The 22,855-nt window shown below is 38.8% G+C and overlaps 1 protein-coding gene across 1 annotated transcript in view; it reads right to left on the minus strand.

Moving 5' to 3' along the window:
* Window positions 1-2,316: 2,316 nt before the first annotated feature.
* Window positions 2,317-22,855, minus strand: part of LOC114652769 (coiled-coil and C2 domain-containing protein 2A-like) — a 100,461-nt gene continuing 79,922 nt past the window's right edge. The window contains exons 29-36 of the mRNA XM_051928541.1: window positions 22,438-22,641; window positions 18,084-18,173; window positions 13,571-13,684; window positions 11,612-11,746; window positions 9,057-9,179; window positions 6,606-6,664; window positions 6,295-6,472; window positions 2,317-2,824 (exon numbers count right to left, since the gene is read on the minus strand). Of these exons, the coding sequence (XP_051784501.1) occupies window positions 2,603-2,824; window positions 6,295-6,472; window positions 6,606-6,664; window positions 9,057-9,179; window positions 11,612-11,746; window positions 13,571-13,684; window positions 18,084-18,173; window positions 22,438-22,641 (1,125 nt within the window). The 3' untranslated portion in view covers window positions 2,317-2,602. The remainder of the gene's footprint in view (window positions 2,825-6,294; window positions 6,473-6,605; window positions 6,665-9,056; window positions 9,180-11,611; window positions 11,747-13,570; window positions 13,685-18,083; window positions 18,174-22,437; window positions 22,642-22,855) is intronic.

The raw sequence follows: 22,855 nt of genomic DNA on the forward strand, positions 1-22,855 counted from the left end.
CTTCAAAGTGGCCATTGGCCTCTTGGTAGCCAGTCTTACCAGGTTCCTCCTTGCTCTTCCATCCAGCTTGGAGGGACGGCCGGATCCAGGGAGGGTCCTAGTAGTACCAAACACTTGCCAGACTTTACTGTGCTCCTTGGGATTGATAGATTTTTTTGTATCCATCTCCTGCCTTATGTCTGTTCACAACTATCCCTGAGATCTTTTCAAAGTGGCTTGCCACCCATAGTCAGTTGTTTGCTGTCAGTTCCACTACCAAGCAAGGGAATTCTCCAGGAACAGCTGTTTTTATGCTTCATTAATCACACTGATTATAATTGATCACAGGTGGAATAGATAGATAGATACTTTATTAATCCCAAGGGGAAATTCACAAGGAAGCCAGTAACCATGGTCTACAATGGATATGATGGACACTTGCACCTGATTGAGTTTACAAATTCTGGAAAGAGGGGGGGGGTTGGGGGGGGTTTGGTGATCCTTTATTAATGTCAGTATTTCTTGTTTTTTATTTTTTAAAATTCTTCTGAAATGTAACTGTGGTACCATTCAATTGTATGTTATAGATTGCATTGAGTAAGTAAAGCTGGAAAAAATATTGGTTTGTGTGTTTTCATTTAAGGCTGTAAAGCAAAAAAATGGGACTATTTCAAAAGGGGGTGATTCTTTTCTATACCCTCTGTATTTTGCACTTGGAGAGCCAACAGCAAACAGTGGATTTTGATACTGGCACCATTGATAAGAGCATTTGTTTTACTTGTTGGAAGTGATGAGTTTAGTTGGTTTATGCTACCATATTTCTTACATTGTTTATATCTTTATGCAGGAGAGGTGTGAGGTGGTGAGTAAAACTGTAAATGTGTTAGCTTGTGACAATTCTGTCATTTCTGTACATGTTACATGTTGTTTTCAGATGCTGTTTCCATGTGATCAAACCAGTCAGTCTTACAAACTTATGTATTTGTACCACTCTACACTGTTTGTCAGGCCAGCCTGTTGCAAATATTTTTGCAGTTGGATTTGCTTATACTGTCTGAATGAGATTCAAATTTGCAAAACAGTCTACTGTTTTGTACTGTTCAGGGGCGCTCAGCAGGCTCCTATCAATTATGGAGAATCCACTGCATCCACTAAATAATGTCATCTCCAGACAGAAGAGCAGCTTCAGCGACAGACTGCTGTCACTGTCCTGCTCCACAGACAGATTGAGGAGATCGTTCCTCCCCCAAACTATGCGACTCTTTAATTCCACCAGGGGGGGTAAACGTTAATATTTAACATTATACATAGTTATTGTCTGTTTTTTTTTTTCACCTGTATTATTATCATTCTTTAATTTAATATTATTTATTGTATCAGTATGCTGCTGCTGAAGAATGTGAATTTCCCATCGGGATTAATAAAGTATCTATCTATCTATCTATCTATCTATCTACTGTTGCTGGAGGCTACAGAAAACATCCAGTACATTTTTAAAATTTTTTTAAGTGGCTGCATGTGGTTAGAAAAGCAGTGGTGTATTTATTACATATGTTTATTATTTTGTGTATGTGGCAGGTTAGAGTACAGGGAAAGGAGGCAGATGTGCTCCAAATGTGCTGGCAACTTTGTAACAGTCAGGAAGTGCAAACTGTTGCAAGATTCTGTCCAGGCTGGTCAAAAAGGAAATGTCTACACCCCGTACTGAATTTACACTTGAGTAATTCTGATTTTTGAAGGTGAGTTAAATGATTTTTCATTGTAAGTCAGCTGTTTGTATAGCATTTTAAACAAGTTGGCTTCAAGTTAGACAACTGTTAATGTAACAATATGATGATGTAATTCCAATAATTCTTAAAACACTGAGTGAAAATTCCTGACTAGAACTTAAAGTAAATGTGAAGTGACTTTGTATAAAATGTTTAAACGTCGGGCTTACAAGTAAAAATGTAAAGACATTACGGTTATTTTATTTGCAATTGCTGCAGTAAATGTCCCAGTTCTGTCTCACTAAAAATAAGTTTTAGGTTAGTCAGTCTTTCAAAATTGGCCTCATGTGAGTGTGTGCCTATACAAGTAGATGGACTTGGGCTGCTGTCTGGGGTTTGTTCCTGCCTTGTGCTTGATATTGTAGGGTAGACTTTCATCTCCACCCAGTGATTAAACTGGTTTGGAAAAAGTAAGCTTTTAATTTGTAGTAACTAACAAAATGTATGGTACTGTGCCTTTCAGGCCAGGTTAAAATGCTGACCTCTGCTAGTCAAGCTACAAACAGTGCTCAAATTCAGACCTTGTGAGATACAATCTGAGACAGTTTAAAATTTTTTTCTCTTTTCTTTTTAATGATTCCTTAAATTTACAGCTTTGAATGTTCTCCCCATGGTCATGTTGCGCTCCCCACATTTTAAAAACTCTGTTCTTTCTTTACTTGGTGCCATTAAAATGGCCTGGTAAGACATTGGGTTGTGTGATGAAGACACCATCCCTCTTTGAGCAGTGCCAAGCAGTAAGATGAACGGCCTGCAAGTGAACAACACGTCACACAACATGTCCCTTTAGTTAGTGTACTTTCCGTGCAGGTTATTTTTTGACAAAAGTATGGAGCACAGACTGCTCTTCAACATTAATAGGAACTTTCTGACATATGACTCTGTAGGTATTTTTTACTGACCAGTGAAGCCACATATACCCAGACTGAGAGGACATTATTTGGATATGGGCAAATATATACTGCTAAGGCAAATTCCAAGTTAAAAATGTCATTTTTGTGAACACCAGTACTGTATACGGCTTCAATGATGGGTTCAATATCAGAGAACGGCATGTGCATAGGAAATCCACAAATCTGGAGGAAAACAAAGAGAAAATAATTATTAAAACTTACTATTATTTAACAAGAAATGGGTAGCACAAGCCACAGACATAGCTGATTATTCATTTCTGAACAGAGATAAATAGACTGTAACCTCATCAGCAAAATAACTTTGTTAATTACTGTTACTAAATGGATACAATATACTAATTGTCTAAGCCAGAACAAAACTAAATACATCAAATGAACATTCTACTTCCATTCTTTGTTAATTTAGTTTAAAAAAAGTTAGGGTACTGCCAAAACTTGTGCAACAATCATTTACTTAAATAAAGTCTGTAATGTGCCTGTCTGTCAAAATGATGCTGATACGCTTATCCCATTTATTTAAGTCCCACACCTTTTTGTGTGTTTTTGAAACCTTTTGTACATTTAATTTCTTAAAGTAACTTAAGTGGCTGAGCTTTAGCAATAGAAAGTGCAAGTCGACCACCGTGATTCTAGCAGAGTCCTTTGAGAGCCATTATGTTTTCAGCTCATGAATAGGCAGGCACAGTATTTTCTTTAACACTTCAGGTACTTGTTATTATTTACTCTTAATGTAACAACACCTTAATTAAGACTTCCTTTGGTCTCGATTACGCTTATAAGCCATCAGTAAGGTGGTCATTCAGCACTGTGCAGTGTGGCATACTGTATTAAAGAGCTTTTGATACACTAGTAGAAGAAAGATTCACAGGTCTTCTACTGAAATATGCAATATGAATAGCAACGGGTCTCCCTGTCTGACTGTTCCAATGTGTAGTTATTTTAGTAGACCACATTACATAGGTGAATGACCACTTTACTGATACATTCTAAATGTTATTAACACCAAATGAAGCCCTTTGTTAATTTCTTGTTACATAAGAGTAATAGAAGCATTTTTGCAGAAGCATATTTGCATTATTTGTTGTGCACAGCAAGGCCAACTGTCTGAGGGTCTTGGGCTTTTCTCGTTGGCATTGCTGGTGTTCAACTGGAAAATACAAGTGATGGAATTTGAGCCTTACTGAACATTATTGAGCAAGTCATTTATTTAGTCTGCTAGCGTTACAGCTGAAAGATTTATTTGTATGTCATAATTTATTAATTTAAATTATTTTGAGTATTGGAAAGCAATATAATTGAGATTCATCAGTTTTACAGTGTAATTCCTAGTTGAGTGGCTTTCAGCTTATTCTGCCAATAAAAAAATCATTGTTAGGTCTTGAGTCTTTAAAGGACAAATGTAAAGTTGTGTGGGAAATTTTCAAGTATTTCTGACACGGTGTCATTTTATATGCAATCAAATGAAGCTTAGTATACAGTGCGTCTATAGAGGACACACAGAGTAGAAATCACCACATTACAATGAGGAAAATCCCTAGCTTACATGTGGGCGGTGGAAGTATTTTTGTTAATTAATTTATTGGACATCCATATTAAAGACATCCAGTTGAAGTAATCCCAGTACTAAGTGTCCTCTCAGATTACTCAAGTTTGAGGAGAGAGGTACACAGGTAGGAGACTACAGTGAGGAGGAAATGCTAGATTCTGTTTCTTCATCTAAACTAGCAGGGGCTTATTACAAGAGCTTTCTAAAGCCTAAAATCTACCTGTCCAGTTCTGTCGTTGGGACAACCAAATCTCCCATGGATTTTGATATCTGAAGCTTTTATTTATTTATTTATTTTTTTAATGGGCTGTTGTACATGCATGCTTAACAAGGAGTCATAAAACAGGTTTGGTTATATTCATATAGTATACAGGTGCATCTCAATAAATTAGAATATCATCAAAAAGTTAATTTCTTTCAGTAATTCAAAAAGTGAAACTCATATATTATATAGATTCAGAGTGATAGATTTCAAGCGTTTATTTCTTTTCATTTTGCTGATTGTGGCCTACAGGTAATGAAAACCCAAAATTCAGTAACTCCGGAAATTAGAATATTACATAAGACCAAAAAAAAAAAAGATTTTTAATACAGAAATGTTGGCCTACTGAAAAGTATGTCCATGTAATGCACTCAATACTTGGTTGGGGCTTCTTTTGCATAAATTACTCCATCAATGCAGTGTGGCATGGAGGCGATCAGCCTGTGGCACTGCTGAGGTGAAATGGAAGCCCAGTATGCTTTGATGGTGGCCTTCAGCTTGTCTGCATTGTTGGGTCTGGTGTCTCTCATCTTCCTCTTGACAATACCCCATAGATTGTCTATGGGGTTTAGGTCAGGTGAGTTTGCTGGCCAATCAAACCCAGTGAGTATTGGTACTTTTGGCAGTGAGGACAGGTGCTAAGTCCTGCTTGAAAATGGAATCAACATCTCCATAAAGCTTGTGAGCAGAGGGAAGCATGAAGTGCTCTAAAATTTACTGGTAGATGACTGTGTCCTGACCTTGGACTTGATAAAACACAGTGGATCAACACCAGCAGATGACATGGCTCCAAAGATCATCACTGACTGTGGAAACTTCACACTGGACCTCAAGCAACTTGGATTCTGTGCCTCTCCACTCTTCCTCCGGACTCTGGGACCTTGATTTCCAAATGAAATGCTAAATTTACTTTCATCTGAAAAGAGGACTTTGAACCACTGAGCAACATTCCAGTCCGTTTTCCCCTTAGCTCAGGTAAGAGCTGACGTTTTCTGACGTTTTCTTTGGTTCAGGAGTGGCTTGACACTAGGAATGTGACAGTTGTAGCCCATGTCCCGGATATGTCTGTGTGTGGTTGCTCTTGAAGAAAAGACTCCAGCCGCAGTCTACTCCTTGTGAATCTTCCCCAAATTCTTGAATAGGCTGTGCTTCACAATCCTCTCAAGGCTGTGTTTATCCCTGTTTCTTGTGCACTTTTTTCTGCCACATTTTTTCCTTCCACTCAACTTTCCATTAATTTGCTTGGATACAGCACTCTTCTGGACAACTGTCAAGTCAGCAGTCTTCCCCATGATTGTGTGGCCTACTGAACCAGACTGAGAAACCTTTTAAAGGCTCAGGACACCTTTGTAGGTGTTTTGGGTTAATTAGCTGAGTGGAGTGTGACACCATGAGTCTACAATATTGAACTTTTTTACAATATTCTAATTTTTCTGAGATACTGAATTTTGGGTTTTCATTAGCTATAAGGCATAATCAGCAAAATGAAAAGAAATAAATGCTTGAAATATATCACTCAGTGTGTAGTGAATCTATATAATGTGAGTTTCACTTTTTGAATTGAATTACTGAAAGAAATTCACTTTTTGATGATATTCTGATTTATTGAGATGCACCTGTATATGCTATATCTAAAAAACCTAAAAAGTAGAAACTTTGATTGTCTGAATTGTACCTACACTGATTTACAAGTTATTTGATTTGATGAATGCCTTCATATTTATGTTTCACCATTAACTTCAGTCTCACTACTTGATTGACACTTGATTCCATGGCCCTTTTGCACAACAAGCCCTCTTTTGTGGCTCAAAGTTAGCTGCTTACTCTGTAATCACCAAGCAGGTTCTGCAGTTCCAGCCTGTGCTCATCTCCAACGTCTCTACCTCTGGACATCTCTAGCATGGGTAAGAACTGTCTTAGAGACGACGAACAGTATCTGTTCCAGCGGGTTGGATGCCGTGGTCTCCATTCTGTGATCCTCTCTTTTAGTAGCTTTTCTATTCTGTAAGGAAACAAGCATTTATTGCTAAGCAATGTGTACTCAGTTTTGTAATTGCTGGTGGTAAAATATACATTCAAGTCATGGCTGCCAACTGTGCAGAATGTCATTTATTTAATCACATGAGGAAGCCCACCTGTCTTGTAGCTCAGCAACTGCTGCCTTATCTGTGGGGTAATAAATTAATTCTTCAGGCTGTAAAAGAAATTTAAAAGTGATAAAGTGTGACACCCAAAATTTGACATTGAAGCAAAAATGCATTTTCTGTTTCAAAGGTGTTAAATCAAGTTGAAGTTGTAGTCTGGTATGTTGTGCTGTACACAATTAAAATAGTTTTATAATGAGCCTTGTCTATCCAGTTTCCATTAAGTTTCACTCTTAAATCACAGTCTTTTTATTTTCCTACTTCGTTAGTTTTTTTAATGTTCCTATGCCCTCCCTGCTTTCTCTAATAGTTTGTAGGCAAATTGTGGTCAAAGTATATACTTGACGTGATTGACCCAGCATTGTAACCATAACCTGGGCTTGTCAGTGCTAAAACTGAACTTCTTCCCAATTTGTAGTCTGTTCTTGAATTGTGGAACCTTCAATGGGTGTCCATGCCAGCTGTTGATGCCTGCAAATGCATGTCATTAAAGTCCGCATATGTACATACAAGTGATCGTGGAAGACTGTACAATGTGGAGTATGGGGCCACACACAACAATGGGAACATTCACCTAGATCTACAGCTCAAGTTATGGCTGCACAGTTTTACTGGGTTTTGAGAACACTGAGTAGACTTCACTCCTAACATAACACAATGGAAGGCATGGGACTGTTTGGATTTCTTTTTATGGAAGTCTGTTTGGAAATTAACTAATTTTTTTTTTTTCCGAAGTTCAAGAAAATTTGCACCATGAACAGTTCAGATTGAGAAGTGCAGTTCTGTGTACAGTACAGCCTCAAAGTGACAATTGCACCAAGATAACAAAAAAAAATGATGGAAATAATTTATACTTTAACTTGTATTAATTATTCACTCCGGACTAAATCCACATCAGGCTGTGCTGGGAAAATCCTATCTGGAAATTTAGCAGAGTAAATGCTTGTGCAGCAGTTAGGATGCTCTGGCTGCGTCCGTGTCTATGTCTGAACCGCATCTCTTTGTTTCTCTGTTAGCGAAGCTTCTCTCAGTGCTGCTGTCAGCGTGAGCAAAAGCTTTCAAGGTGCACCAATTCAAAAGTGCTCTGTTACAGAAGTTGACAGTTGTGCTCCAGAATGGCCACAGTCCCGTGGTTGTAGGGCTTTCAAGTGCTAGAGTGTGGTAAGAGTTTTTAGAACTTTAAGATAATACTGTTTTTGGTAAAATAAAACATTCAGGGTCTAAATAGATGTTGTGTCTTCCTTTTGCTAGAAATGTCTGCAAAGAAGTGTCTTGGCTTTTCTACCAGCAGAAACCAAGAAACTTTCTCACAGACGGATAAGCATAATATTACAATCATAAGTTTAAATAGAATCTATGGTATATATGGCAGAATAATATTTCATAAGCAGGTTATGTAGAATAAAGCTTACTGTGACATATTGACTGTTGCCCAAAATTCATTGCAAAAGTATAAATACTTTATGGAAACGTCAGACTTTTACCAATGATGAAGTTTCCTCTTTTGCATTATTTCTAAGATCTGGAAATAACTTTTTGAAACAGCTTGTTTTGCTGTGGCAGATGAGACTTTTTTTTTCAATCCTCCCTTCTTATGTGTGGGTGTACAAAGTTTGAGAATATTTTTTAACACACCAGTAATTTGCAGCTTCCTGGGTAGTCTTCTTCCTAGTTTGCAATTTTAGTATTCGAATGTACAATTTTTGAATGACAAGAGTGATGAAACAACATGTAAACAAATATAGCAATTGGACTGATCATTTCAATTTTAGGAGCACATTACAGTTCACTGAATAACAGCAATCAAAACATTTGGACCAACGCTGGCTTGATTCTTGGAGGTGATGCTTTCTTGTATTTGTGTTTCCATAGCTTCCGTTAGGTGTGGTGTAGTGTGGGCTTCGGATCAAACATGCTCTGTTCAAATGGACAGCTCCAATTTCTTCGGTGCTTACCCTTGTCCTATCTAAGACAAGCTCCTGTGTCATGCATGTTGCTTGAATGTGGCAGTAAAGTTTCAAGCAACAAGTGTGCACGGAAGTAACTGGACTAGTTCAACAGGTTTGACTATTTAAATGGAATTTAGCTCATTTAAGCATAATAAAAGCATGACAGCGATCAGCATGGACAATCCAGTGTTCCATACAATAGGAAAGACAGATGCCATCTGTCATGGGTGGTAAGGTGGTGGTGGGTTCCAGTTGCTGTGGGCACAGTTTGTATGAATGTTGCATGTAATTCTCCTGTCCCTCTGGTCATTTGTCCTGTCCTGCAGTCCTAAGATCTGCAGGTTAGTGAACTGGTGCAGTATCACTTAGTGCTAGTGTATGCAGAAGTGTACCCAAGATGAGCCAGGATCTTGTGCCAAATGCTGCCACAAAAGGCTCTGATCCTTGTGCGACTTGTGCATGTCATTTTTGTCTTAATAAACCATGACTTTACCTGGATACTGCAAAGGTTTGTATGGGATCCACTCTTTGTGAAGAAGGGCTTCCAAAACTTGGATTTGCTTACATCAAAGTTCATTCTCATTGGGCTGTCATACTGCTGTATGTTAAACCAGACCTAAAGGGTTAACAGAAGAAACATTTTTTATATAATGCATTAGTGAAGTAAATTCCTGGAAAAGATATAGACTTCAATGAACCATCATGGATTTTTCCATATTCTTGTGGTGCTGGAAAACCAAGTGCATATGAAACAAGCTTTGCAAACAATACAACCAATTTTGATAAATTATTTGGCTAAAGAAGACATTAAGTCAAATAAGAAAGAAAATAACAATGTAACCCACAGTGTAACCACAACACCCAACCTCTATATCCCACCAATTATAGTCAAAGAGCAAAATTAGGCTGATGTGTAGGTAACAACAACAAAAGGGAAACAGAAAACTAACCACAGCACCCAAGCAGGTGCCTGATGACAAGATTTTAATTATCTTAGCTTACTTATTGGATGCCCAAATTATTTAGAGGTAAAAGTAATTTAAGGCAAATTACATTGAAAAATTATGAACATGAGGAAATTTGGAACCCTTTTTTTTTTTTTTCCACAAGTAATTTGGCTGTGAAAGTGCCAAGACAAAGTAATTCACGCTGGTAAGACAAGAGAGAGAATGTAGGCAGGTCCAAGAAAAGTATCAGGGGCACCATAGTTATTTTTACTGAAAGAAACAAAGAGAGAAAACAAGAGAAACTAAAAAGAAAACACAGGGGGCAGTGCCAGAATATGTAGAGATAGGTGCTAGGCAAAATGGATCAGGAGAGAGACCCAATAGGGAGGAATAAAGTCTTTGAACAAAATCTAAACTTCAGAGAGGATAAAAGAGTAGAATGATCTTTACCCTAATTTAGCAGGAGAGTAACGAGAGGCATATTCATTTGTGGGTTCAGGTGGGCAAGACACAGAAGCCCTCCCTCAACATGTCAAACAGTGGAAGGCATAGCTATGTTGAAAAACACAGAAAACAGTTCTGGTGGTAATTTATCCAAACCAGTTGCTCTTCCAATATTAATAGAAAGCAGTGCCCCCTTAAGTTCAAAAAGAGAAACAGGAGCTTATAAAATGCAGTTGTTATATGAGAGCCAAAGGATAGAATCAAGAAATGATGTGAAAGAAGAGGGCATTGAGCTGGAGGAATTGGAAAATAATTCTGAGTGGTAATTAAAAAATTCCTTATTAATTAATCATTATGACTAACTCCAAAATTAGTATGAATGGAGGTGAGGGGACATGAGCCAACAGAGTCACTTATCTTGACTCTTCGTAGAACCAGTCTCTTTGGTCGGACCCCAAATATGCACTTGAGTGTGATGAATTTGTTCTTCCATTCTCTAAGTCAATAAATCATTGAGGTCCGTTTTCAAATTAACCATGAGGTCTTTATACTCTTCATTGACCACAGGCAGGCAACTTTTTTCTAGTGATGTCAGCTTTTATTTGAATTCTTTTGTAAGGTCTACAATGAGTGAGGTGCAATGAAAAGGAAAATGTGAAAGTATGGATGAAACCTTTAGTGGCTTTCCAAATGGTGCTGGAGCTGTCAACAGAACTTAGACCGAATGTCAAAATCTCATTAAGTTCAGCAGCAAAGAGTTAAATACAAAGTTTTGTTACTCAAAAGGGAAGCAGGAAGAATTTGTGCAGCTGTTACAAACACAAAGCATCTTTATGTGGCTCATAGCGAGATACTGTATTTTGCAGGGCCCAATTGTTTTTTTTCCTAATAGCAGTCAATTCACTTTTAATATGGTTGTCTTTAGGAGCACATTCATGAAGCAGGATTCTTATGAACTGTGCAGCTTCTTGGGTGAATTAAAACAGTAAAGTGGGTTATCCAGTCTGATGAAGACATCTCTATGAAGTCAGGTAATTGAAATTTTTAAAACAATATTTATAACAAAAACAGAGTTGGGGCAGGCGGCACGGTGGCACAGTGGTAGTGCTGCTGCCTCGCAGTTAGGAGACCCGGGTTCGCTTCCCGGGTCCTCCCTGCATGGAGTTTGCATGTTCTCCCTGTGTCTGCATGGGTTTCCTCCGGGCGCTCCGGTTTCCTCCCACAGTCCAAAGACATGCAAGTTAGGTGGATTGGCGATTCTAAATTGGCCCGGGTGTGTGCTTGGTGGGTGGGTGTGTTTGTGTGTGTCCTGCGGTGGGTTGGCACCCTGCCTGGGATTGGTTCCTGCCTTGTGCTCTGTGTTGGCTGGGATTGGCTCCAGCAGACCCCTGTGACCCTGTGTTCGGATTCAGCGGGTTGGAAAATGGATGGATTTGGGACAAAACATCAAAGTGAATGGGCTCTAGGGAGAACAGGGGATAGGGAGATGGAGCAGGAGCTGTGTCTAGCTGCCACAACCCCAGAATCATTATTTTATGTATTTGCTTCTACTTGACAGCATGATGATGCTGGAGGAAGATATTTCAGAGTTTATCCACCAGCACCGATATATTTTTGACTAATACTGTAACAGATCCTTTCAGATTTTTATACTTACATTGTCTGCATTCACTAGGCAACCCACACTTTGCAGTGGGCAGAAGGTTTCATACTGGCTGTAAAACTGTCCTCTGCTGGGGTTCCAAATAATAAACTTATTCTGCTCATACGTCAGTACATAAACAGTTGGTCCCTATGAATAAGAAAAAATATATGATTCAATATGAAATGTTTTCCTAAATATAATTTAAAACTGCTGCAAATTCCACACTGATAATAGCTGTATCTCTACAAAACACAATCAATCAGTGGCTCTCTTCTATGATGACTTGGTACCCAAGGGTTCCTCATAGTTATGTTTTCAGAACTCTTACTCTCACCAAACAAAGCCCGATCCATACTGGTGGAAACAAGAGTGAGGAGAACTTTACTAAAAGGAGTTGCTGATCAACTCCCCCTTTAGAGCTAGTCCTAAGTGTTAGGTACTGGTTGCCTAGGAATGCCTGGTGGCCGTGTTACCAATGGAGCTTAGTTGTGAAGCTCCTATGTGGTCTCACCTGTACAGCTGTGGATTTTGAGTAATAAACAGTGCCCACTGGCAGACAGTCATAAAGATGAGAGAAACATCAGGTGAACTAGCTCTTGTAGCAGGTACAATTATTTTCTTTGGCAGGGAAGGACCCAAGGTTTTGCAGAATGTTCAAATATACCAGCTGGACAGGGTTGGACTTTACATGCCACCAAATAAGTATGAAAAGTGCAGTACCTTTTGCTTAGTTAATGGCTGGCACAGTAATTTGAAAATAAGAAAGGAGATTGATGTAAGGACTGTATTATGCTGCATCTTGATATTCATCCACTGCTGAGAAGGACCATGTAAAACTTGAAAAAGCCACCAGGGCAACCATGTGTGCTCCTTCTACTTTGTGAAAAACAAGTGCAGAATCCCAGTGCAGAAAGAACAGCGGACATGCAACCACCTGGCCACACGGTGGTTAGTGCTGCTACCAGACATGCAACGTGCAGTGTGTATAGTCTGCATGTTCTTTCCGTGTTATTGTGGCTTGTGCTTTTTCACATCAAAGCCTGAGGTGTTGCTGTTTCAATTTAGACAGTTCATTGCCAATAGATTTTTCTGGGCAGCAGGTGGTTGCGAGGCTCTCATTTTATTTAGTGTTTAAATCTACTTGCCTGTCAGTTGTCAGAAGATGATGAAGTTTGCCAGTCGAGACAGACTGATTAAATATTTGTGATATGAATGGTGTGTGTACGTACATGTCTCGCTAGATAGATACCTTTAGTTAGGTTAATGTTAGAAGCCTGCATACATACTGGAAAATGTAGGTATAGCCCCTCCACCCCCAGAGTTGTATAATGCCAAAACCCTCATTAGTGATGAGACAGTAATTCTTTTGTACACTCTGTCCTATTGTTGAGATGTGTTATGTCGGTAGAAGAAAGAATGTGCTCTGAAGAGTGAATGTAAGCTTTTTTCTGTTCAACAAACATAATCAACAATAATGGAAAACCATCTTTTTATATATAATACTGTATTATAATGCTTCTTAAGTACCTGTAAATTATAAAAACACAGAAAAATCTCATTGCCAACCAAAACGTCTCTGACCCTATGATGTCGCCGACCCCTGGGTATCTTTTTGGGTGGTGCTACAAGTGAATAAAGGATCTGTGACTTCAGGCCACATGTTTCGTGTTATCTCACCTTCTCTTTGTGATTTTTATAGGAACAATATGTAGACACAGCTGAATCTTAGAATGTTCAGACCATTAGGAGTTAAGATACTGAAGATAAATAAGATGTATGTAATCAGTTTGAATTCATCTAATTAGAGTCTTCTTAGGTGGTTTTTACAGTACTTGCTTTTATGGTGAACATATAGCATTCTGTTAAGTCACATCCCATAAGAAAAGCCCTACAATACACAAACCACTGTAACCGTTTCCATTTTATTTAGACTAGCCCACAAGTAGATTTCATCTCTGGTACAACACTCACTTCTGGAATGGCATTTCCAATTATGAGCCAAGCATTCTTCCCCATTGCCAAAAAGTAATTGCACAGCAAAACTGCATGTTCTTCTTCATCACCCGCCAACAAATGCAGAAATTGCTAAAAAAAAAGAAATAAAGCACACAGGTTGTTATTACTAGGTTCCACTATATCTCTCCGACCTGGAGTTTTTGAACTTATGGTTGTGGGGAGCGTGTAGAAGTTTGGACAGACACAAGGCAGTAGCCCGGATCAGGCACCAAACCTCCTAAAGGAATGTTGATTTCCACTGTGGCCATATACAGTCCATAGACAACTCCAAAAGCTTGACTATGTGAGGAAACTGTATGCAAAAAATGTATATGAAATACACACTAAAGACATACCAGCCACGAAAGAAACAGAGATCCAACAACATCATCGTCCCTGGTGCCAACATACTGCCACTGTCTTGGATCATTTATTTCTAAAATTTTGCCCTCAGCTGTTATTTATACCACTTTACTTATTCTCATTTTGATAAACCTTTCCTATCTGTTACTGGCACTTATTTTATAAAGAAAGGCATGGGATGAGAAAAAGGATGTCCTACACAAACCACTGAGCTAGATTTGGCCAAATATGCAACTTTAAAAACAGAAATAATTATTTTCCTGAAACCAATATTTAGTTTAATATATATATCACATAAAAGAGATAACAATGAACATGTATCTGTCCCCTATATCCCCTTCTATCTATCTATCTATCTATCTATCTATCTATCTATCTATCTATCTATCTATCTATCTATCTATCTATCTATCTATCTATCTATCTATCTATCTATCTATCTATCTATCTATCTATCTATCGAGAAAGGAAACAGCTGAAGAATTAATTATTTTTCAGTCATTTTCTGTAGCAAATGCAGATTTTTAATGTCGTTGTTTTAAAAACCAATAAGGTCAAGGTTGTGCTGTTGAAATAAAAATTGTAAGCATCCATATTATTTTAATAGAATGAAAGATGGATACGGAAAATACCTTAAGTAATTCTTAATAATCCCAATCATCATTTCCCTTTGGATTACAATAAACACATTGTATTTGCTTCTTTTTATTCAGAAAAATGAGTACATGGTCAATCAGTACACTATCACCAGGAGCAAAATTGTTTCTGACCTGGATAGTAAGTATAATGAAGACATTTATGTAATAACATTAATCATTTATGGCATTTTGTAAGGACTGCTTGTGTATCTTTTTTTAAATAGTGGCTTAAAATGCTTTAATTGGATCTAGTAGATGAAGTATGCACAATGCTGTATTGCTACTCAAAATGTGCCTGTTATCAGTGAAAGCAAATGTTATTTTGTATTGGCCTGTAGGCACCTAGTATTTCAAATGAAAAGCAGTTATATACTTTTTTTTATAAATTAACAAAAGTCACAGTAGTGGAAAAATCTATCACCCAAAATCATTCTAAAATTATTTCTTGTTTGTATGCTATATGTGTTTTAGATATGTTAAACAGTATCTGTTAAATAAGTGCCTTGAGCATGGGAAAGGCGCTATATAAATAAAATGTATTATTATTATTAAATAATAGGAGGGGTACACGACATGTGGTTCACCATTACTGGGGCTCGTCAGGTGTACGCACTTCTGCATCCCCTTATAGGGCTCTAACCTTGGAAGTTAGCACCAGAGGCTAAGCCTGTGATGTTGTGCCATGGCGGCTGGTTCACTTATTTGACAGGGTGAAGATTGGAGTATTATATTCAGAGGTCTGAGACTCTGTTTATTTGGGTGAATACCTACCAGGTAATGCTTGTGGTTGTTCAGCCAGTTGGCAAACATCCGCCACATCCTCTCAGTTGCGAGAAGTAGATCATAGATATGTTATACGGTATCAGCCAAATAATGCAAAGAACACACAAACTGTGTTTTGCCCGTATTGGGGCTTGTCAAGTGTATGCACTTTTGCATCTTCTTATGGGGACTGAACCTATATAATATATATACTATTATTATTATATATTATATACTATATATATATATATATCCATCCATCCATCCATCCATTTTCCAACCCGCTGAATCCGAACACAGGGTCACGGGGGTCTGCTGGAGCCAATCCCAGCCAACACAGGGCACAAGGCAGGAACCAATCCCGGGCAGTGTGCCAACCCACTGCAGGACACACACAAACACTCCCACATATATATATATATATATATATATATATATATATATATAATAGTGGTATATGGCCGGCATTTCATCCCGGCAAATACCCCCACGCCGCCAGGTGGAGCCCTTCTTGCAACATGGAGGTGCCCCGAGTTCCAGCAGGGCATCATGGACAGTGGAGTTATACATCATAGCCCTGCTGGATAACATGGGGGTCTCCAAGGGACGCTGCAGGAAGGCACGAGGATTTTTATTATAGCCCGGAAGTACTTTCTAGTCACGGGAATGGAATTAACGAAGTACTTCCGGGATGAAGAAAAGAAGTTTTCACCTGACCCGGAAGTGTTATGAAATCATGTGGACTGAGAGAAAGAAGCACTTCTGGGTCAAGGACTATAAAGGACTCTGGGAAAACCCAGCAAGTGGAGCCGAGTTGGGAGGAAGGGTGACTGAGCTGCTGGGAGTGGAGGAATTGTGTATTGATTGTTTATTGGAGTATTGTGGAGTGGGGGTGCTTTGTGCACATTGTTATTATAAAAAATTTAAATATTTGGACTTTTACCTGGTGTCTGACGTATGGTCTGAGGGTTCAAGGGGACAACAGCGCCCCTGTCACAATATATATATATATACACAAATAATTCTTGTTTGTATGCTATAAGTTCACATGATGTTGGTGTGTGTATTTTATAAATAAACGTCTCTGCGTGGAAGTGTGTGTGCTTCTGTCTGTCCAGCCCAGAAGTGTGGGGCTACAGCATGAAGGTCAAAAAACCTGCAAGTTGGCCCCAGGTTAACAAGTCGGAAGATGAAATAAGTACGAGGCTACAGCCTGAAGCGGAAAGAAAGCAACTCTGTTACCAAAGTGAAACCACAGAGGAAAGACAAATGAGATAGAAACTCGCTTAGCTTAGGTAACTGACTCTATCCTTTCCACTCAATAGGACTAAATATTTGAGACATTCACAGAAGGTTGTGTCTCATTGTATAGACTGATGCTCAACAGAGATAAAACTCCAATCTGGACGCAAAATGCACTGAGGTACTCCTAAACATCCCTTCATTTCATTTATATGCACCATCAAGTGCTGTTTGAGTTTGTTTGTGGTTGGTTGATTAAACAGTGTGACCCGGTTGGTGCCTCAACATTTATCTGTATCCAGTTTAATACTTTGCATGACAACAATAGATTAAAAAAATAATGCCATTCTGTATATAAATGGTGTAGCGGTTTCTGCTGTTAAGAACTGGAAAACCTCTGTTTTCTCATTAGTCATTTTTTTGGCCTTAGATATTGTTTTTCTGTTTGTGGGACTTTAGTGTTTTAAAATATAAGTTTACAAGCTTCATTTTTGTGTGTGTGCTTTTATTTAACCTCTTTATTTGAAAAGTGCTTCATGCTGCCATTTTAGAATTTCTTTAGTAAGTTTAATGAATAACTAGGAAGTACTGCATTGTTGCTAGGGACCTTCTCCCAGAAGGCACCACAACTCATGTCATAAAGTCTTGCTCATAAATTCCAGCGTAGATTACGGATTTGAACTCTGAACAAGTGCAGGTTTAGTGTTTTAGATTCTGATTTTCTAGTAACGACTCATACCTTTTCAAATCTTGATTCGATTTGCAGTCTTAGCCTTTTAGCTATGTTTGAATTTTTCTTGCTAACAATGTCTGGCTATTCTTGTTGGACTACAATTAAGATTAAGCTCTCTGATGTTTGATGATAATGCACAGTCTATTTAGAAACTGGGTTGTTCTTGTTTTTATTTTGAAATCTACACACATCTCCTGGTATGTTGCTAATAATAGAGTTGGTTCCTTGTGTCTGATGATACCAGTATAAGCTCTGCCCCCACAAACCTACAGTATATTTGAGTAAGTGGCACAGGGTCACCTACAAACTGGAGAGTGGTGACATGTTGCATGGCAAGTAAGAATTTCACTGTACATGTGACATTACTAATTCTACCAATACCTCAAAGCTCTAGTGCTCTTAGTTCAAATGCTGGTTCAGACATTTCCTATGTGATATCTGCATGTTGTCTTTATGGGTAACATTTTTTTTTCCTGACTTCACATCCCAAAGATATATTTAATAGAAAGTCTCAACTGAGCCCTTGTGAGGGTGTTAATGTGCCTTGCAATGCACTGGCACCCTACCCAGGGTTGGTTCTAGTCTTGTGCTTACTACTACCATGATAAAATCAGGAACCCCATGATTTTGAACTGGATAAATAGTTAAAAGATGGAAGAATGGATTGACATTGAATATATATAGTACCGTATAGTATTTTCAACATCTGTTATGTAATTTTTCAATGTATGAGTCAGACATTTTCACTCACATCACAGGTACACCACAAATCACAGATTCCAGCAAAAGACACGCTGTCTGGTAAGGATGGGATAAGAGAAACAAAGTAAGCCACCAATTCCTGTGAAAAAAAATACATAGAGAATATTTAATCAAACACAGTACTATATCAGGTTATATTTATGAAATTTTTACTTTGTTCTTAAAGCCATACCACATGCACTTCAGAACACGTCATCCACCTGAAGCTAAGCATGGTTGAGCCCAGCCAGTACTTGGATGGAAAACCATCTAGGAAAAGCTATTGCTGATAATGGAAAAGGTGTTGGTGAGGCTAGCAGGGATCTGAATGTGGACCCCAATGTCTGAGCATATTGACGGGGACACTGTGCTGTAAAAATGTACTTCGGATTAAACAAAAAACCGAGGCTCCTGACTCTCTATGGTCATAAAAGATCCCTGGACACCCTTCCTAAAGAGTAGGGTGTATCCTGATGTCCAGGCTAAATTGCCCACTACAGCTTGGTCATTCTGACCCTCTAATCATCCTCTGTCTCTGACTGGCTAACTATCTGTCACCCCTTCACCACCTAACAGTTAATGTATGGTGAGCATACTGGCGCAAAATGGCTGCTGTCACATCATCCAGGTGGATGCTGCACATTAGTGATGGTTGAAGTGGCTCCCCACTCACTATAGTAAAGTGCTATATAAATGTAATGAATTATAATGAAGAAAAAAAAAGTTTAAGTAAAACTGTATCTACTATACAAGGCATTAATACAGCTAATGTTATAAGCAGTCCAGTCAATGTGGCACACAACCACATGTCTGAAGACGCAGACGTCAGCGCGTTGTGTGGGGAAAGTCAATGCGCACTGTGCTTTGGCCTTGGTGGAAAACAAATAGTTGGCAGGGAATAATCCGAGAGCTCAAACCAAAATGTACAGGCTTAATAACCATCTACAATCAAAGAGCCACAAGGTTCCTGAGATACCAGGAGACAACTTTGTTAATGGGGTTGACCTGTGAGTTTTAAGAGGCTTGGATAGTTCTAATATTAATATTGTAAATGAGATATTGGGGCGTTCATATTAAAGATGAGTCCGCTAGGTATCTCTGTACATACATCCTGGAGAAGTTGTGTGCTTTCAGTGACTGGATTCACCCTCTGTGCTGAAGACAATGTCAGCCATGCCTGTTTCTAGACAATAATGCTGAAACTTGCACTAAAGCCAGTCCAGCACCAAGCAGGGCTGAAAGGAGCTTCATTTATTATCATCTAACTTTGTGCTTTTTGAAGTTGATCTTTCACACAGAGCAATATTTATAGAACAGGCTAAGTTGGAATCAGTGCAATCATTTAAAATCAAATAAAAGTCCAAATGAAATGGAGAAACTGGTGGTGCACCATCATAACAGAAAACCATTTATTGCATCTCCGTCAAAGTCAGCTTGTTAAAAAGACACCAAGATTTTTCACTTAAGGGAACTGTAGAGAGTCTCTGTTTTTCTGTGAAAGGACTCTAGCAGGCATTCAAAATGAAATTACTTAAATGACTCAAGGCAAATCCATGTTCACCTTAAATACATCAAATTTTTAATTTACCCTGACTTCAATAACCTAATCATGTTAACACAAGAACACAAATATTTAATTAGACACATCATTCCTGTATTCCTCAGAGTAGACTCCCTAAATAAAACAAATTCATTAGATATTGATGTTCTAAGCAAATCAGACCATAACGTCTTCCTTTTCCTTGTCTTCAATAATTTTGCTGCAGATGACAGTCTATGAAGCTTTCATACTTGGACTACATGCAGCAATTGTAATCCAGCTGTGGAGGTGCATTGATTTATAAAATTTAGCGGTACCACATCACTTACTAAAGTGTCTTCATAAAAATGGCAGCATTCCACCACTGTGAAAAAATAACTTTAGAAACAGCAAACTTCACCTTGAGTCTCCCAACCATCAGGGTCTCACTGGCTACCATTCCTTCCAAACCAGGCTCCAGAGGTGGGCACCAGTATCCTTGCTGCAGGGAAGACTCCAATATATTTGTTAATAATCAATATGGCAGCCTTATTTTTCCATTGTGGTTTGTCTGGTCATTCCCCTTAGACCAGTTGGCAAGAAGGGTACAGAAAATAGAACTGTGCACCAAGTCCACAGAGCAGAGTCAAGTGTGATGCAGTTGGAGTGAAAACCATGTCATTCTGTAACCCAATTAGTCCAATTCTGGGTCAATTAAAGCTCATCCTTATAAGACAGGGACTCACTCCTAATCGCACAGGGACTTATTTGGAAACACAGTCTTTGGTCATGTGGAAGGAAACCTGGAGCACCTTGGTACCATCCTACATGGGGAGAAGGAGCAAACTCCACATGGGCAATGAAACTTACTAAGCCAATACATTCCCATCATATTTTTAATGGGAGTATATGATTGAGATCCATTAACTTATATTAATTCCATTAATAACTTTGGGTAAAATTAACTCCATTAACTTCAGTCAAATTCCTTTTGACCAAAAAGAATGTGGTTGTTCCTTCATACCTCATATATTCACCAGATCTCACTCCCTTTGACTTATTTTTGTTTGCGAAATTATAATCTGAGATTTTAGGGAAGGGGATTTTCTACTGAGGAAGAAATCCAGGAAAAAACGCTGGAGGCTCTAGACATGGTAACAAATGACGATTATAGGAAATGTTTCCAGGAATGTGAGAAGCTCGGGGAAAGGTGTATTGCATATCATGGTGAGTATTTTGAAGGTAACTAAAGGAGAACTGCTGTAAGAGTTTCATATTATCAGTTCCTGATAATGAGGCAGTGCAAGCTCAGACCTGAAGATGACAACATTGTATCTAATAAACAGCATAAAAATGGTTCATAAGGGCATTGAAGAGAAACTGAAATGTATCAACTAAGTGACATCCTTTGCTCAGGATTACCTTGAGTAAGATTACAATCTCTGCGTGTATCCTGGGTATTCTGACTATGCAAGGAACCTGAGGGTATCTTCTGGACAGCCATTAAGAGGCAGCAAATGCCCTAAATGAACCCAGACTTTTCAGGCTCTGTGTGCTCTTCTTTGTTCCAAAACCTTTTACCCTAAGTTCTTGTCTATAAGCCGGACTCATGTATTAGCCGGAGACCAAAAATCATACGAATTTTTAAAATAAAATCGTATCATAGATAAGCCGGACTCATGGATAAGCCGAACGTACTATAACCTATAACTAATAGAAGGGAGGGAGGTCAGTGGTCTCACTCGCGCCCATTTAATTTCTTTAAGGGGGGAGAGAGTGTGAGATATTGCCGTCTCTCTCACTCCCCGCATGGCGCGGTTGGAGCGGCCGGAGCGCGTTCTTTCTGCTCTGGGCGTCGCCGAGTCAACACGCGCGTGTAGCGGTCATTTAAATTGTGATTTTATATGTAAGCATATTTAAATATATATCGCGGATTTCTGCGGACAATGGGTCTTTTAATTTCTGGTACATGCTTCCTCAGTTGGTTTGCCCAGTTGATTTCATACAAGGGACGCTATTGGCAGATGGCTGAGAAGCTACCCGGCTTACTGTTCTCTCTCTCTTGCGCCGACTATCTGTTATCCTGACGTATGGGGATTGAGCAGGGGGGCTGTTTGCACACCTAGACGATACGGACGCTCGTCTAAAAATGCTGAAAGATTATCTTCACGTTGCTATCTTTTGTAAAGCTGATTCCTGAAAAGACATGCTGCACAGTGCTTCGCATACTTAAAAGCTCGAAGGGCACGTATTGATTTTTGACTGAAAAACAAACTCTCCCTCTCTCTCTCTTTGTCTGCTCCTGACGGAGGGGGTGTGAGCTGCCGCCTTCAACAGCTTTGTGCCGCGGTGCTTCGCATACTTAAAAGCCAAACAGACATATTGATTTGTTTGCTTCACTCCTTTGAAGAGGAAGATATGTTTGCATTCTTTTAATTGTGAGACAGAACTGTCATCTCTGTCTTGTCATGGAGCACAGTTTAAACTTTTGAAAAAGAGACAAATGTTTGTTTGCAGTGTTTGAATAACGTTCCTGTCTCTCTACAACCTCCTGTGTTTCTGCGCAAATCTGTGACCCAAGCATGACAATATAAAAATAACCATATAAACATATGGTTTCTACTTCGCGGATATTCTTATTTCGCGGGTGGCTCTGGAACGCAACCCCCGCGATGGATGTATAAGCCGATATTCTATTTTTTCATTTTCACAACTTTTTTCCTTAGATAAGCCGCGGCTTATTGACAAGAACTTAGGGTACTTTTTATTTATTTTTATTTATTCATATTATTCTAGAAATTCATAGAAAACCACCAAAACAGTACAACACAAATAGATAACCTACAGCAGTTGCCTGGGGGTTGTTGAGAGATGTTTCAAGCAGCTCTGCTGGAGGGTCCAGAGGCCTTATGTATCTTGAGATGAAGACAGTTTTGCCATGTATGTCGCTTACAGTAGTAAGGCATCTGCGTGTAGGAAACTTGAGGAAAGCACGTTTGTGGAACTTTTCAGCTGCTTGCAGAAGCTTCTCATCTTCATCACTATGAAACTTTAAAAAAATAAAACAGTGACATTTACGCTTTAAAACCACTAAGCTGTACAAAGGTACTAAGTGCTTTGCTTGCTCCTTATAAAGATCAGTCAAGTCTGATACTGATATTCTTGGTCCTAAATTAAAGTTTCTACATTTCAGCTAATTTGCAAGCCCTGCATGCTACACACTATAATTTATAATTCTAAATTAAACATTGTTAATCTATGTC

The sequence above is a fragment of the Erpetoichthys calabaricus genome, chromosome 5, assembly GCF_900747795.2.
Source record: "Erpetoichthys calabaricus chromosome 5, fErpCal1.3, whole genome shotgun sequence".
Taxonomy (NCBI): domain Eukaryota; kingdom Metazoa; phylum Chordata; class Cladistia; order Polypteriformes; family Polypteridae; genus Erpetoichthys; species Erpetoichthys calabaricus.